Source organism: Coregonus clupeaformis, chromosome 21 (assembly GCF_020615455.1).
Source record: "Coregonus clupeaformis isolate EN_2021a chromosome 21, ASM2061545v1, whole genome shotgun sequence".
In the NCBI taxonomy this organism is placed as follows: Eukaryota; Metazoa; Chordata; class Actinopteri; order Salmoniformes; family Salmonidae; genus Coregonus; species Coregonus clupeaformis.
The window spans coordinates 23533048-23549751 of record NC_059212.1 but is presented as its reverse complement, the minus strand read 5'-3'; the positions used below and the strand labels follow the sequence as shown (position 1 = coordinate 23549751).

Below are 16704 nucleotides of genomic sequence, written 5' to 3'. Positions count from 1 at the left end.
TGAATGGACGATTTGTGGCGTGTTTTGGGGTTAAATAGAAAAACTCACTTATTCAATAGGGAATGGGTGAAGGGAGAGAGAGCATTACTGATTGGATTGAAAACTGATTGGATTTGCAAAAAGTCATCAACGTAAGGACATTTCGTCCTTTTTTCACCCAACTTTTAACCTAAATCCAATGAGATGGTGACATTTTTTGTTGATTTCACATTGAATCCACAGGGGGGCCAGTATGAAAATGTATGCACTCACTAACTGTAAGTCGCTCTGGATAAGAGCGTCTGCTAAATGACAAAAAATGTAAAATGTAAATTCAAGTTAGTTGACAACTCAACCAAATGTAAATCAAAACTAGACGTTGAATTGACGTCTGTGCCCAGTGGGACAGGTCTAAGATGTGAAGACATGATCACGTCTTAAATGACAGTTTGTAACATTTATGTTTTGTTGTATTTAAAGTTATTCCAAAAAAATGAAAAACAAATGTATTCAATTTCATCATAAAATATTTATTGTAAGATTATTAGCAATAATTGTGTACTATCTTTTGTATTTTCTATTCAATGTTCAATATATTCACTTTTTTTAATTGCCTTAGTTTAAGATAACAATATATTATCTTAGATAACAATATCTTATCTTATGTGTAAAGTTCAACATTTAATTGCCTAAAAACATATCCGACATATCAAATGCAATTCTGACCCTTCGTCAAATAAAAGAGCCCTTCTCAGTAAAAAACAACATCTCGTTAGTATTCTTTCTCTGGAAAAGTTTAAATACTTTAAATTGATTTCAAACATTGTCTCATTTTTCACAAGTTATGATTGGAACATTGTTCAAAAAGAAAAGTATATCGTTTTCCATACGAATAATCCTTGTTGTCAACTTCATGGATCATCTTAGCGTGTGCAGAGGCCAGAGGGCTCTGGGCATGGTTGAGCCAGGTCACAGGGGGTTGGGTGTCAATCTAATGAACACAGGTGGGGAGTGTAGGGAGACAAGTGCTTTAGGGGTAGTCATATGCATTGCTCACATCCCCAAAAACTGTCCAGGTGCTGGATTGAGTCCTGTTCAATCCACACAATTTCACTGTAGATGCTCCAAAATCTTCTTTCATTATAGCCTGGTCCCAGATCTGTTTTGCTAAATCCTACATTCATGGTCATTGTCAATGACCATAGGAGTTGGCAAGACTGCACAGATCTGGGAACAGGCTCCTTTCATTAATCAGTCTAATAAACAGTTGAAGATAATCAGATCATCTAATGGAAGTTTGTTCAATCGATCAGTACAATAGTCATCAAGGGTGAGGGGGTCAGGGTGGTGAGGATAAGGGGTTACAGTTGTGTACTTTTTAGTGTGGAGAAGGGTGGTTGGTCTCTCTAGTTGGGACTGGGGGTGGAGGCATGGTCCTCCCTGTTCTCCTGGAGGAAGGTGTTACAGGAGCAGAAGATGCCGTAGAAGCTGGAGGAGAGCCCGGCGATGTCTGTCGAGATGTAGGGCAGGACCTCGGGAGACGCCTGGTTGAAATAGGAGATCTAGGAGAGCCAACACAAGGATAGGAGTTGTCATCATCATTAACAGTGCAATCTGTCATGTTCATTTTCCCAGTGGAAATTCAAGGTATTTCAAAGAAATTGGGCAAGCAAAAGGCAAACAATTACATTTGCCAAGACCCACCGCTTTGGTTTACAAACAAGTGCAGGGGCAGAACTTATGAGCAGAACTACAAATTACAGTTCACACTCTTTCTTACCTTGGAGATATTTTTGGAGACCTCCAGTATGCTGAAGCCGGCACACAGCACCTCTCCCCTGTTGTAGCCCTCTATAGGAGGGTGTGTGGGTAGAGTGACCGAACGCAGAGCAATAACATAAGGGTCCCTTGGAAGGCAAAAAAAAACAACATTGTCACTCAATCGCTTTCACTCGCATGGTCTCTCCTCTCTTTTCCTGCCTGCCTGTCTGTATGTCCGTCTGCCACTCACCCGCTGTCACAAGGTGGTCTCCTGGAGGCCAGGAGGATGAAGTCCTGGACCATCCCTCCCTGATTGGATGAAGGGCTGTTACTGACCCCGCCCTGGCCTATGGAAGGAGTCACCAAGCGGTACAGAGAGTCATCATCGTCCACCCTAAGAATCAGCTCACACCTCCTACACAGGGAAAGTAATGAAATCAGGAGAAGCCAGTGTGACACATTACACTGTAAATGTGGGGGAGGCTGCTGTGTATACTCTTGAGGACTTATATGCCACCAGAGAAGAGTCCGGATTGTGTGTGTGTGTGTGTGTGCATACAGATACCCACTCATAGTTTGGGTCCCACTCCACTCTCTTGCTGAGGTCAGAGAGCAGCATGAAGGCCCTCTCAGCCGGGACGTCTACCTCCGTCTCAACCTTAAAACTCAACACCTGCTTCTGCTCCAGGGTGTACAGGCTCACCTGGGGGCCAGAGGGGGATTACATAAACCAGGAAAATAGTTTTTACTAGTTCGGTCATGTGATCAGGAAAAACTGAGGGCCCCCTTGGCCCTAGACATGACCTTTACATATGTGATCATGTGATCGAGAAAAACTCAGGGCCCCCATAGCCATAACCTGTGGTCCACTATGCCTTGTGGTTAACCTAAAAGAGAGTCTCAAGAATGCTCACCTTGTTTTTCTCAGAGTTTAATACCCAGTTGTTTCTAGCGGCCAGCATCTTCAGAGCAGACACGTTGTTGTAGCTGAGGTACACCTGCAGCCATTCACAATACATTAAAAGTCAGTTGTTACTCACATACTACTATCATATTACTACTGTATGTGAATAGGAATTGTTCCACTATTCATATTTTACACTAATTTAGCTTCAAGTGATTGGACAGTCCATAAAACCGGCCCAAGTATGCCCTTTGGTCTTACTCGTGACTGAGACGTGCTTATTATTCTTGATCCTTCTTGATCAGCATTTCAACTCATGTCGGTACTGTTTAACTCTCACGTCTAAGTTGTATCAACTGTTATGTTAAGAGAGAACCCGAGTGAGAACCAGAGCTTGTAGTCAGTGAGTACAGTGAGACCTTTGAGGCCCCTTCTCCTCCTTTACCTGGTTGCTGTGGTCCCACGGTACAGATAAGGGCACCTCTGTCTGCTTGCAGGATATTATGTACTTCCTGAATAAACACAGAAAATTCTGTTGGCATCTCCGTTTTGTGCCTTAATTCCAATTATGAATATATATGGTGCATGAAGATATTTTTTATAGATCTAGATTTTGCAGTTACATTTTACATTTTAGTCATTTAGCAGACGCTCTTATCCAGAGCGACTTACAGTTAGTGAGTGCATACACTTTCATACTAGTTATGTTAACAAATAGGCTAATCTGTTCACCTGTCGAGTCGGATCTTCTTTCTAGCAATGGCCTCCTGGTAACGTCTCCTTCCCTCCTGTCAGTGAGATTCAGATCAGACAACAGGACAATAGTAATATGATAGTTGAAGCTTCGTCGAGTAAAGCTTAAACTATGTATTTAGATTGTAGTCAGGTATTGTAGGTAGTTATCGTGGGTTGTTGTATGTAATTATTGTAGGTATTGTATTCGGCTGAGCCCGGTGAAGCACGAAGCTAGCTAACCCACTACCTGGACTAGCTAGCGGGTAGCTACTGGTAACTATTAGCAACTGTGGATAGTTGTTTCACACCTGAGAGTACCTGTAATTACGCCAGCTAGCTGCCTACAATAATTACATACAATAATGCCTACCATTCAGCTGTTTTTCTAACCTCATTGTCTGAAGCGTTAACGTTAGGTAGTAAGTAGCTACTGTGCTCGAAATGTAGCTAGCTTGTTGCTACCTGGATAGCTACTAAACAATAGCTGGAACGCCTAGCGAACAGACGCGAACTGGCTGAGTCAATTCAGTGGCTAGCTTTGCACTTGGCTAGCTAACAGTAGCTGCTAGGGGTAAGTTATAACCTACATTTTTGTTTTGTTTTTACATACTGGTAGCCAGAGTCGTTCAAGGGAATTCGGGACATGGGTGACTAGTTAACGTTAGCTTGGCTCTCTCTGTGTGTTCGTGCCGTGGGAGGACGGGTTTCTTCATTGGCAGAAAGCAATGGCTAGCTAAGCTAGTATGCTAACTATTCTAGCTAACTAACTGGCTGAATAAGTTGACGACGGACTCGCTCAAGCTGTCCGGACTAGCCCACAACGTTAGACACGGACACGAATGATTGGCTTGGCGTGTTGACACACTGGTGGTTTGTTGTGGCCGAGTATTGGTGCTAAACCGTGTTGTTGGAGTCCGGCATGCTAGTTGGCTGTGGCGTCATATGACTAGGTGCCCTGGACGGTTTTCACGGACGAATACTGTACCAAGTTAGCTAGCTGAATAAACTAAGTTAGTCTATTCCTAGAAAACATTGAACCACTGTAGTTTACAACAATTACAGTTTCTGAGGTGGAAGTTGGGAGAGTTATATTTGGGTGTTTCAGTGAAACGTAAGTGAGGGAGGCCCGCTCTCTCGCTTTTCCAGATGTTTAGTTCATTTCATTCCGATCTCCTTTGCATTATTGTAGCCATTTTCTGTAGCCTGTCAACTATGCCTCTGTCTATCCCTGTTCTATCCTCTCCGCACAGGCTATACAAACGACTCACACCGCGTGGCTGCTGCCTCTCTAACCTGGTGGTCCCTGCACGCACGACCCACGTGGAGTTCCAGGTCTCCGGCAGCCTCTGGAACTGCTGTTCTGCGGCCAACAAGGCAGAGTTCATCTCAGCCTATGCTACCCTCCAGTCCCTCGACTTCTTGGCGCTGACGGAAACATGGATTACCACTGAAAACACTGCTACTCCTACTGCTCTCTCCTCGTCTGACCATGTGTTCTCGCATACCCCGAGAGCATCTGGTCAGCGGGGTGGTGGCACAGGAATCCTCATCTCTCCCAAGTGGACATTCTCTCTTTTTCCCCTGACCCATCGGTCTATCTCCTCATTTGAATTCCATGCTGTCACAGTCACTAGCCCTTTCAAGCTTAACATCCTTGTCATTTATCGCCCTCCAGGTTCCCTTGGAGAGTTCATCAATGAGCTTGACGCCTTGATAAGTTCCTTTCCTGAGGATGGCTCACCCCTCACAGTTCTGGGTGACTTCAACCTCCCTACGCCTACCTTTGACTCATTTCTCTCTGCCTCCTTCTTTCCATCCTCTCCTCTTTTGACCTCACCCTCTCACCGTCCCCCCCTACTCACAAGGCAGGCAATACGCTTGACCTCATCTTTACTAGATGCTGTTCTACTAATCTCACTGCAACTCCCCTCCATGTCTCCGACCATTACTTTGTATCCTTTTCTCTCTCGCTCTCCTCCAACACTACTCATTTTGCCCCTACTCAGATGGTAATGCGCCGTCGCAACCGTCACTCTCTCTCTCCCGCTACTCTCTCCTCTTCCATCCTATCATCTCTTCCCTCTGCTCAATCCTTCTCCCTCCAATCTCCTGATTCTGCCTCCTCAACTCTCCTCTCCTCCCTTTCTGCATCCTTTGACTCTCTATGTCCCTTATCCTCCCGGCCGGCTCGGTCCTCCCCTCCTGCTCTGTGGCTTGATGACTCATTGCGAGCTCACAGAACAGGGCTCCGGGCAGCCAAGCGAAAATGGAGGAAAACTAGACTCCCTGCGGACCTGGCATCTTTTCACTCCCTCCTCTCTACATTTTCTTCATCTGTTTCTGCTGCTAAAGCCACTTTCTACCACTCTAAATTCCAAGCATCTGCCTCTAACCCTAGGAAGCTCTTTGCCACCTTCTCCTCCCTGCTGAATCCCCCTCTCTGTGGATGACTTCGCAACCATTTTGAAAAGAAGGTTGACGACATCCGATCCTCGTTTGTTAAGTCAAATGACACTGCTGGTCCTGCTCACACTGCCCTACCCTATGCTTTGACTTCTTTCTCCCCTCTCTCTCCAGATGAAATCTTGTGACTTGTGACGGCCGGCCGCCCAACAACCTGCCCGCTTGACCCTATCCTCTCCTCTCTTCTCCAGACCATCTCCGGTGACCTTCTCCCTTACCTCACCTCGCTCATCAACTCATCCTTGACCGCTGGCTATGTCCCTTCCGTCTTCAAAAGAGCGAGAGTTGCACCCCTCCTCAAAAAACCAACACTCGATCCCTCTGATGTCAACAACTACAGACCAGTATCCCTTCTTTCTTTTCTCTCCAAAACTCTTGAGCGTGCCGTCTTTAGCCAACTCTCTTGCTATCTCTCTCAGAATGACCTTCTTGATCCAAACCAGTCAGGTTTCAAGACTGGTCATTCAACTGAGACTGCTCTTCTCTGTGTCACGGAGGCTCTCCGCACTGCTAAAGCTAATCTCTCTCTCCTCTGCTCTTGTCCTTCTAGACCTGTCTGCTGCCTTTGATACTGTGAACCATCAGATCCTCCTCTCCACCCTCTCCGAGTTGGGCATCTCCGGCGCGGCTCACTCTTGGATTGCGTCCTACCTGACCGGTCGCTCCTACCAAGTGGCGTGGCGAGAATCTGTCTCCGCACCACGTGCTCTCACCACTGGTGTCCCCCAGGGCTCAGTTCTAGGCCCTCTCCTATTCTCGCTATACACCAAGTCACTTGGCTCTGTCATATCCTCACATGGCCTCTCCTATCATTGCTACACAGATGACACACAACTAATCTTCTCCTTTCCCCCTTCTGATAACCAGGTGGCGAATCGCATCTCTGCATGTCTGGCAGACATATCAGTGTGGATGACAGATCACCACCTCAAGCTGAACCTCGGCAAGACGGAGCTGCTCTTCCTCCCGGGGAAGGACTGCCCGTTCCATGATCTCGCCATCACAGTTGACAACTCCGTTGTGTCCTCCTCCCAGAGTGCGAAGAGCCTTGGCGTGACCCTGGACAACACCCTGTCGTTCTCCGCTAACTTCAAGGCGGTGACCCGATCCTGTAGGTTCATGCTCTACAACATTCGGAGAGTACGACCCTGCCTTACACAGGAAGCGGCACAGGTCCTAATCCAGGCACTTATCATCTCCCGTCTGGATTACTGCAACTTGCTGTTGTCTGGGCTCCCTGCCTGTGCCATTAAACCCCTACAACTCATCCAGAATGCCGCAGCCCGTCTGGTGTTCAACCTTCCCAAGTTCTCTCACGTCACCCCGCTCCTCCGCACACTCCACTGGCTTCCAGTTGAAGCTCGCATCTGCTACAAGACCATGGTGCTTGCCTACGGAGCTGTGAGGGGAACGGCACCTCCGTACCTTCAGGCTCTGATCAGTCCCCTACACCCAAACGAGGGCATTGTGTTCATCCACCTCTGGCCTGCTGGCCCCCCTACCTCTGCGGAAGCACAGTTCCCGCTCAGCCCAGTCAAAACTGTTCGCTGCTCTGGCACCCAAATGGTGGAACAAGCTCCCTCACGACGCCAGGACAGCGGAGTCACTCACCACCTTCCGGAGACACTTGAAACCCCACCTCTTTAAGGAATACCTGGGATAGGATAAAGTAATCCTTCTACCCCCCCTTACCCCACCCCAAAGAAAAAGAAGAAAAAAAAAACATATTGTGAAGTGGTTATCCCACTGGCTATAAGGTGAATGCACCAATTTGTAAGTCGCTCTGGATAAGAGCGTCTGCTAAATGATGTAAATATAAATGTAAAGGACAACATTGTGAAACATTGATTAAATAGGGCCCTTAATTACCGTTACTGCTTATAAAAATTTTGTTTAAAATTTGAATATTTAATCTAATCTTGATCAGTTGTAAATGAGCATCAGGTGACTGACCAGCGGTTCGGGTTGTATCCTTGGCAACGTGCAGGGCTTGCCTTCCCGGTCGCGGACCTCGAAGATCATGAAGGCGCTGTTGATGTGTCTCAGAGGCTCCTCCCCCTGATAAGCCTCCGCACACACGCCCACCTCCATGCTGCGACATCACAGGTACACTCACGTTACCATCTCAGCTCAGCACTCCAATGGAAGTTAATGAGTGAAATTTGAATTTATTAGAAATTGATCAATCCATTACTGTTAACACTTTACAATAAGGTTACATTTGTAAAGGGTTTATAAAGGGTTTGTAATTACACTTTTTTATTCCAGGAATGAAGGCCTCATCTGAAGATCTCAAGCCATATTATTGGTGTGGTTCGCTGGTTTCGGAGAAATTCCAGACTTTGTGAGATCTGCCCATTTGTGAAACGCGATTGAAATAAAGACGACCTGGAATGAGCACGAATTTTGTGTTGACACTGACATCATGTGACAGTGCGTCGTGAAGAATCAGGATGGATGTGGCTATGAGAAGTGTGCAAAGGCCATAAAGAAGAGATTGCGCAAAATAAACGTTGTTCAGAAGATACAAATGTTGACAGAGGGTAAATTCTCTATGCAATTTGTTTCTGTTTTGTATACAGAAGTTCTGCTGGATGATTTAGCACGCTGCTCAGCTAAGTAGCTAGCTAGATAGATAATGTTTGCTAGCAGTAGTAGCACCTCTGTTCTACTTAGCTAGCTAGGAAAAGTTAGCTAACATTAGGTCAAACTTAAAACAAATTTTTTTATATAGAAATTCTGCTAGACGGTTTAGCACAAGTTAATATTTGGCATGATATAGTTAGCTAGCTAAGTAGATCAAGTTTGCTGGCTAGTTATCTAGCTTCGCTAGCTAGAAAACGTTAGCTGCCAGCTAGCTAACAAAATTTCCATGCAATTTGTTAAGCTAGCTAGCTTTTTTGGATTTGAACGCTAGCTACCTAAGTAGTTATCTAACCGTTGAACTCAGGTACTGTCTCTATGTCACGATCGTCGTATCGAGTAGACCAAGGCGCAGCGTGTTGAGCGAACATACTTTATTTAATTAAAGTGCACACACGAATAACAAAACAACAAACGATACCGTGACGTCCTAAGTCTAAACACAACCAACTGGAACAAGATCCCACAACCACAAAGGGAAAACAGACAGTTTAAATATGGCTCCCAATCAGAGACAACCAGCCACAGCTGACACTCGTTGCCTCTGACTGGGAGTCACTCTAGCCAACATAGAAATAAACAAACTAGAACTCCCAACAAAGAAATACAACACATAGAATGAACACACCCTGGCTCAACATATAGAGTCCCAGAGCCAGGGTGTGACACTCTAGCTAGGTAGCTGGCAAGTTAGCTAGCTAGCATCCTTTGTCACCACACTAGTGGTTCCAATTTGAAGTCTAACTTACTAGCTAGCTAGTGTATTAGCAGGAATTGTGATAACTAACCCCTTTAATCTGTGGTAGCTAACTATTAGGGTTAAACACTAGCTATTATTATTATTATTATTATTATTATTATTAGCTTGCAGTGGATAAAATAACTAGCTAAGCCTAAATAGTATAAATAATGATGATAGTAGAGTTATGTGTAGCTAGTGTTAAAGGGGAGAACACAACCCCCCAAAGGCATCTTTTTAGCAGTTATAAATGTTGGTAACTCATTTGTTAATGGTCAGTGGATTGCCACTTTAAAATAAGGTATACTTTTAGCAGTTCTACATGTGGATAAATCATTTATAGATGATTTGAGAGTTCAATCAGAGCTTAGACATACACTACATGACCAAAAGTATGTGGACACCTGCTCATCGAACATCTCATTCCAAAATCATGGGCATTAATATGGAGTTGGTCCCCCCATTGTTGCTATAACAGCCACTCTTCTGGGAAGGCTTTCCACTTGATGTTGGAACATTGCTGCGGGCTCTTGCTTCCATTTAGCCACAAGAGCATTAATGAGGTCGGGCACTGAAGTTGGGCGATTAGGCCTGGCTCACAGTCGGTGTTCCAATTCATCCCAAAGGTGTTCGACGGGGTTAAGGTCAGTGCTCTGTGCAGGCTAGTCAAGTTCTTCCACACCGATCTCAACAAACCATTTCTGTACGGACCTCATTTGTGCACGGGGGCATTGTCATACTGAAACAGGAAAGGGCCTTCCCCAAACTGTTGCCACAAAGTTGGAAGCACAGTATCGTCTAGAATGTCATTGTCTGCTGTAGCGTTAAGATTTCCCTTCATTGGAACTAAGGGGCCTAGCCCAAACCATGAAAAACAGCCCCAGACATTCCTCCACCAAACTTTACAGTTGGCACTATGCATTGGGGCAGGTAGCATTCTCCTGGCATCCACCAAACCCAGATTAGTCCGTCGGACTGCCAGATGGTGAAGCGTGATTCATCACTCCAGAGAACACGTTTCCACTGCTCCAGAGTCCAATGGCGGTGAGCGTGATTCACCACTCCAGCCGACGCTTGGCATTGCGCATGGTGATCTTAGGCTTGTGTGCGGCTGCTCGGCCATGAAGCTCTCGACGAACAGTTCTTGTGCTGACGTTGCTTCAGCACTCGGCGGTCCCGTTCTGTGAGCTTGTGTAGCCTACCACTTTGCGGCTGAGCCGTTGTTGCTCCTAGACGTTTCCACTTCACAATAACAGCACTTACAGTTGACCGGGGCAGCTCTAGCAGGGCATACATTTGTTGGAAAGGTGGCATCCTATGACGGTACCACGTTGAAAGTCACTGAGCTCTTCAGTAAGGCCATTCTACTGCCAATGTTTGTCTATGAAGATTGCATGGCTGTGTGCTCGATTTTATACACCTGTCAGCAACGTGTGTGGCTGAAATAGCCAAATCCACTAATTTGAAGGGGTGTCCACATACTTTTGTATATATAGTGTACTTATAGGCAGTATTGGGTACTCATCACTACATACATGAGAGAAGATTCAACACTTTGTTAAACATGTTCAGTCAATGAATGGTGGGTACGAGGACCAAAACATTCAACGTTGAGAGGATACCTCCTCCACTGTTTTACCAACCAAAGGTATTACGGTTACCATTTCACACCAGAGCGTTCACCATACTATCACAGAGAAGTGGTAAGTGTGTTGCCATAATCTGGTAAGGGGTAATATGTTAGGAATGATGATTGAATAAATGTCCTGGATGTAAATTTGGCCAGGGCATCAAGGTTTCAAAGGTGGGTCCACACACATGAAAACCAACCTCTTCTGTTCCTGGGACAGAGCACCAATGCATCAAACCCAAAAGTGAGAAAGTAACTGTTGTTCAACGGTGCATTGAAAAGACGGTTGCATGATGATACATAAGGGCTAATCTTATAAGCATTTGTAAATCCATTTATAAATGGCTAATAACTGGAGGTAAATATTGGCTCACTATTTGGCTAACACTGACCTGTTATTGCACTATTTTGACCAAATGCGATATAACCGTTTATTAATGGTTTATAATGCATTTACAAATGATTAAATCAATCGTTAATAACTTTATTATAACCCCTTTACAAATGGAACCTTATTGTAAAGTGTTACCCCGATTACTCAATCAATAATGTGAGCACAAGTACTCCCCCATTGATTTAAAAGACTCAAATACAAAAAACTGTCACTGTCAAACCAATTTATAATTTTGCTTTATACAGTATATAATCTAAAGCTCACCTGTTCTTGAATGCATTGTTGACGATGGCTTTGAGGACCAGCCGGTCACCCACGTGCGAGGGACCCCTGAAATGGAACATGTCTATGCTCTGCAAGGTGGGGTGGGCGTTACACAGACGACTGGAGGAGGAGAGGAGGAGGAGGACATGACACAGATGAGTCCAAAAAGTAATTTAAATGTCATACGTTTTGTTTTACCTGGAATCAATGTGTAATAACATTATTACACTCGGCTTGTGTCAAAATAGGACCATCGCACTCTCCCAAAAGTTTGGTTGGAGAATAAAACCAATGAATCTAGCTAAGCAAAAATGTGATAGGTGCGCAGTCAAAAAAGCTTTTTGAGTGCAGTCCTGTAACATCTTTACATATTTAAGAGTATTACAGGTGGTGTGCATCTGGTGTGGGTGTTATACCTAGCAGCGATGGTAGCCACGTTCTCCATCCAGGCCATGATCTGTCCTCCGAACGTGTTGACCTGGTGGTTGGCATGAGGAGGAAGAACCAACTCAACACTCTCCACCCGTGTCCTCTCTGCTGGCACCGCCTTCTCAGCCTCCTGGACCTCCACTAACACACACACACGTTATTACAGCACCCGTCAGCACACACAAAGTCAATATTACTCAGCATAAAGTGTCATACACCATTACAGTTCCTATAGTGGTGATAGTCCTCTCGCAAAGGTCGATGCCACGGCGACTTACCTTGTTGGAATGCCCTGTTGGTGAGCAGGTCCTTTATGATGTCAGCGTGGACGAGCCTCATCCTCCTCCTCTCAGCTGCTAGACTGTGCTCCACCTGCTCCGCCTGGGTACGGGGGACCAACGGACGCAGCTGCACCTGTAGAGTGGACACACACAAAGTGAAGTGAATGCAGATTACAGCACAGAGCGTACACACACTTAACATTACTCAGCATCAACTCTTAAACGTCATCACAGCATCTTTATAAAGGCATTCTCTCATTGATGGTCGTCCACACACTATGTCCCCAATCCAATCTCACCTTCCCTTCCGTAGTGCGCTGGCTGACAAACGTGGCAACTGCCTGACACACCCTCCAGTGGCTATCGCTGAACAGGTCCTCACAGCTCACCACGATGCCAACCTTTAGACACACACACAAAGCATCACAGTGGATAAAATCACAGGAATTATACTATTGTGCAGTTGAAAATCAATACGTTTGGATTTGGACTGGGTATATGTTATAGGGTTTGGATATGGCCTGACCTCCATACTGGTGTTGAAAGCTCGATTGACTTTGGCCTTGATGTTGACCACCTGTCCAACCCTGAAGAAACACACAGACTTCCATAAGTAAACCATACTTTATCATGATAGTAATTTAGCAGAAGTTCTCATTAAGAGGGAATTAGTGCATTCAATGGAAGATGATTCAACAACAGACACTTACCCAATAGTGTGTTCAAAGTGGATGTCATCGACCGAGGCAGTGACACAGGGACACCCAGCATGCCTTTCAGCTGTGGTGAGTAAATAAATATTGACGTTATACTTCCTGTCTAAAGTGTGCTGATTACAGTTAAGGATGGACTACTGTTCCACATACTATTATAGCCTTGTGTGCCAAGTTTAGGGCTCTAGTGAGCGCAAGAGTCATTTATTATGACAGCCATTTACAGTGAGGGTAAAAAGTATTTGATCCCCTGCTGATTTTGTACGTTTGCCCACTGACAAAGACATGATCAGTCTATAATTTTAATGGTAGGTTTATTTGAACAGTGAGAGACAGAATAACAACAAAAAAATCCAGAAAAACGCATGTCAAACATTTTATAAATTGATTTGCATTTTAATGAGGGAAATAAGTATTTGACCCCCTCTCAATCAGAAAGATTTCTGGCTCCCAGGTGTCTTTTATACAGGTAACGAGCTGAGATTAGGAGCACAATCTTAAAGGGAGTGCTCCTAATCTCAGTTTGTTACCTGTATAAAAGACACCTGTCCACAGAAGCAATCAGTCAATCAGATTCCAAACTCTCCACCATGGCCAATACCAAAGAGCTCTCCAAGGATGTCAGGGACAAGATTGTAGACCTACACAAGGCTGGAATGGGCTACAAGACCGTCGCCAAGCAGCTTGGTGAGAAGGTGACAACAGTTGGTGCGATTATTAGCAAATGGAAGAAACACAAAATAACTGTCAATCTCCCTCGGCCTGGGGCTCCATGCAAGAACTCACCTTGTGGAGTTGCATTGATCATGAGAACGGTGAGGAATCAGCCCAGAACTACATGGGAGGATCTTGTCAATGATCTCAAGGCAGCTGGGACCATAGTCACCAAGAAAACAATTGGTAACACACTACGCCGTGAAGGACTGAAATCCTGCAGCGCCCGCAAGGTCCCCCTGCTCAAGACAGCACATATGCATGCCCGTCTGAAGTTTGCCAATGAACATCTGAATGATTCAAAGGAGAACTGGGTGAAAGTGTTGTGGTCAGATGAGACCAAAATGGAGCTCTTTGGCATCAACTCAACTCGCCGTGTTTGGAGGAGGAGGAATGCTGCCTATGACCCCAAGAACACCATCCCCACTGTCAAACATGGAGGTGGAAACATTTTGCTTTGGGGGTGTTTTTCTGCTAAGGGGACAGGACAACTTCCCAGCATCAAAGGGACGATGGACGGGGCTATGTACTGTCAAATCTTGGGTGAGAACCTCCATCCCTCAGCCAGGGCATTGAAAATGGGTCGTGGATGGGTATTCCAGCATGACAATGACCCAAAACACACGGCCAAGGCAACAAAGGAGTGGCTCAAGAAGAAGCACATTAAGGTCCTGGAGTGGCCTAGCCAGTCTCTAGACCTTAATCCCATAGAAAATATGTGGAGGGAGCTGAAGGTTTGAGTTGCCAAATGTCAGCCTCGAAACCTTAATGACTTGGAGAAGATCTGCAAAGAGGAGTGGAACAAAATCCCTCCTGAGATGTGTGCAAACCTGGTGGCCAACTACAAGAAACGTCTGACCTCTGTGATTGCCACCAAGTACTAAGTCATGTTTTGCATAGTGGTCAAATACTTATTTCCCTCATTAAAATGAAAATCAATTTATAACATTTTTGACATGCGTTTTTCTGGATTTTTTTGTTGTTATTCTGTCTCTCACTGTTCAAATAAACCTACCATTAAAATTATAGACTGATCATGTCTTTGGCAGTGGGCAAACATACAAAATCAGCAGGGGATCAAATACTTTTTCCCCTCACTGTATGTCACAGCAGCACATCAGTAGGAACAGTGTGACCTTTCAGTCCCTGGATATTGTCCATATTTAGCCTAACCTGACTGGATGTTTTCTCCCCCTAAACTAAGTAACAAAAGTTACAATTGTTATGCCAGTGAGAAACTATGCCAACATTATATATGCAAAGGCCTTACTGAGGAGGATGTGGGCTTGTATGAGATATTATCATTCAATCATGTCTTACTAGCTATAAAACCTAAGATAAACTTTACTATGAAACCTAATCATGTCTTACTAAGAAACTTTAGTCCTATTGTCATTTAGTCTGGTGTTCTTAGTTTAAACTTGTGTTGCTGTTCTTGTCCATTAGTGTTCTGTATTTTGTCATGTTCTATGTTTTGTGTGGACCCCAGGAAGAATAGCTGCTGTTTCTTCAACAGCTAATGGGGATCTGAATAAAAATCATTAAAATTATCATCCCATCTATAATCCAAAACTGGACAGATAGGCCTATTCCCACAAGCCCATTGTGAGTAAGAACACACACACACACACCTGACAGACAGGCTGTAGAGTCCATCCATTTGAGCAGCTCGCCCACGCTGAGCTCCTGGCGGTGGTTGGCATGGCAGGGCATCACTATCTGGCACTTCTTCACCTCTGTTGGGTTCCTGTACTCCTCCTCCCCATTTTGGTGTCTGCTCATTTTAGGGGTCCCAGAGAGCTTATGCCTTCTCTAGGAAAAGTAATATAACGTTAGTTAATAAGGAAAATGCATTTAATTTGAATGACCTACCATGACCAACATGTTACCTATAAAATTAGGCTATAGCCTGCGAATACAGAAATGGCTACATTTAAAATGAAATATATAATATATGCTTTATAATCCCTGGGTCTTCAAAGGGTTAAATAGACAGCGCAGTAGCAAAGAACTCTGTGGCAGTAGTGCTTGCCTGCCAAGCCCCATGACTCACCTGACCTTAAATATACAAAGTAGGTGTGACATTCTTGCGCAGTGATTGCAAAATATTCTTCTGTGTAAGGAGCTTCCCCAAACCTACACAGCTAAATAGCAGCAATGGTAGTTGATTCCATTTAACAGCTGCAAGTACCGTCGTAAAAAGTGTAGCAGCATATTTTCATATTAAGACTATAAATGTATAGCTAAACTAAACTGTCTGAGATACCAGCATAAATGGGCACTGCACTAGTGGGCGCAACTCCAAAGTACAAACATGAAATAGAAATGGCTACGAAGCAGCGGAATTAGGATACAAAGAAGAGAATGGTGGTTTTGTCGATTAATTTACCTCAAAAGTTATAACACGCACGGAATATCTCGAGATTGGGTTTTTCAGCTCGTGTACTCCGCCAATATAGTGTCGACAATCTCCGGCCCGCTTCAGGTGGTCATGACAGCGTGGTAGGAAGTGGCACTAAACAACACCTCTCTCCACATTTTAAGGTGGAATGGATAATTTCACCGGCATATTTCATTGTAGTTTGAGTACGACATACAGTCCACCTTAATTGTGTGACAACATCTGTACCCATTCAATACATTCTGGAAACAAATAAATCATTAAAATAATGTGTTTATCATAATGACATAGCTATAATGAACAAAAATATAGACGCAGCAAGTGTTGGTCCCATGTTTCATGAGCTGAAATAAAAGATCCAATACATTTTCTATACACACAAAAAGCTTATTTCTCTCAAATTCTGTGCACAAATTTGTTTACATCCCTGTTAGTGAGCATTTCTCCTTTGCCAAGATTATCCATCCAACTGACAGGTGTGGCATATCAAGAAGCTAATTAAACAGCATGATCATTACACAGGTGCACCTTGTGCTGGGGACAATAAAAGGGCACTCTAAAATGTGCAGTTTTGTCACACAACACAATGCCACAGATGTCTCAAGTTTTGAGGGAGCATGCAATTGGCAGGCCCAGGCTGACTGACATGCAGGC

General features: G+C 44.5%; 1 protein-coding gene across 2 annotated transcripts; it reads right to left on the bottom strand.

Annotated features, from left to right (window-relative positions):
- Positions 1–488: 488 nt before the first annotated feature.
- Positions 489–16168, bottom strand: LOC121535114 (acyl-coenzyme A thioesterase 11). 2 transcript variants are annotated; one of them, XM_041841846.2, is made up of 17 exons: positions 16039–16168; positions 15281–15461; positions 12933–13002; positions 12749–12809; positions 12522–12623; positions 12220–12355; positions 11929–12082; positions 11513–11632; positions 7796–7934; positions 3377–3432; positions 3090–3156; positions 2655–2738; positions 2310–2443; positions 1991–2155; positions 1760–1886; positions 1355–1541; positions 489–970 (listed from the first exon to the last, which is right to left on the bottom strand). In XM_041841846.2, exons 2-16 carry the CDS (start codon positions 15429–15431, stop codon positions 1386–1388), a joined length of 1722 nt encoding a protein of 573 aa, XP_041697780.1. In that variant the 5' UTR covers positions 15432–15461; positions 16039–16168; the 3' UTR covers positions 489–970; positions 1355–1385. The 2 variants fall into 2 exon arrangements, with proteins under 2 accessions (XP_041697780.1, XP_041697779.1); XM_041841845.1 differs by having other exon boundaries at positions 489–1541; positions 16039–16167.
- Positions 16169–16704: the final 536 nt, after the last annotated feature.

Excerpts from the sequence above, each read along its gene's own strand:
- LOC121535114 (XM_041841846.2), bottom strand. The coding sequence starts at position 15,431 with ATGAGCAGACACCAAAATGGGGAGGAGGAGTACAGGAACCCAACAGAG. Across the intron at positions 7,935-11,512 it reads AACAATGCATTCAAGAACAG|CATGGAGGTGGGCGTGTGTG; the intron begins GTGAGCTTTAGA and ends GTGATGTCGCAG. Across the intron at positions 1,887-1,990 it reads AGACCACCTTGTGACAGCGG|GGACCCTTATGTTATTGCTC; the intron begins GTGAGTGGCAGA and ends TTGCCTTCCAAG.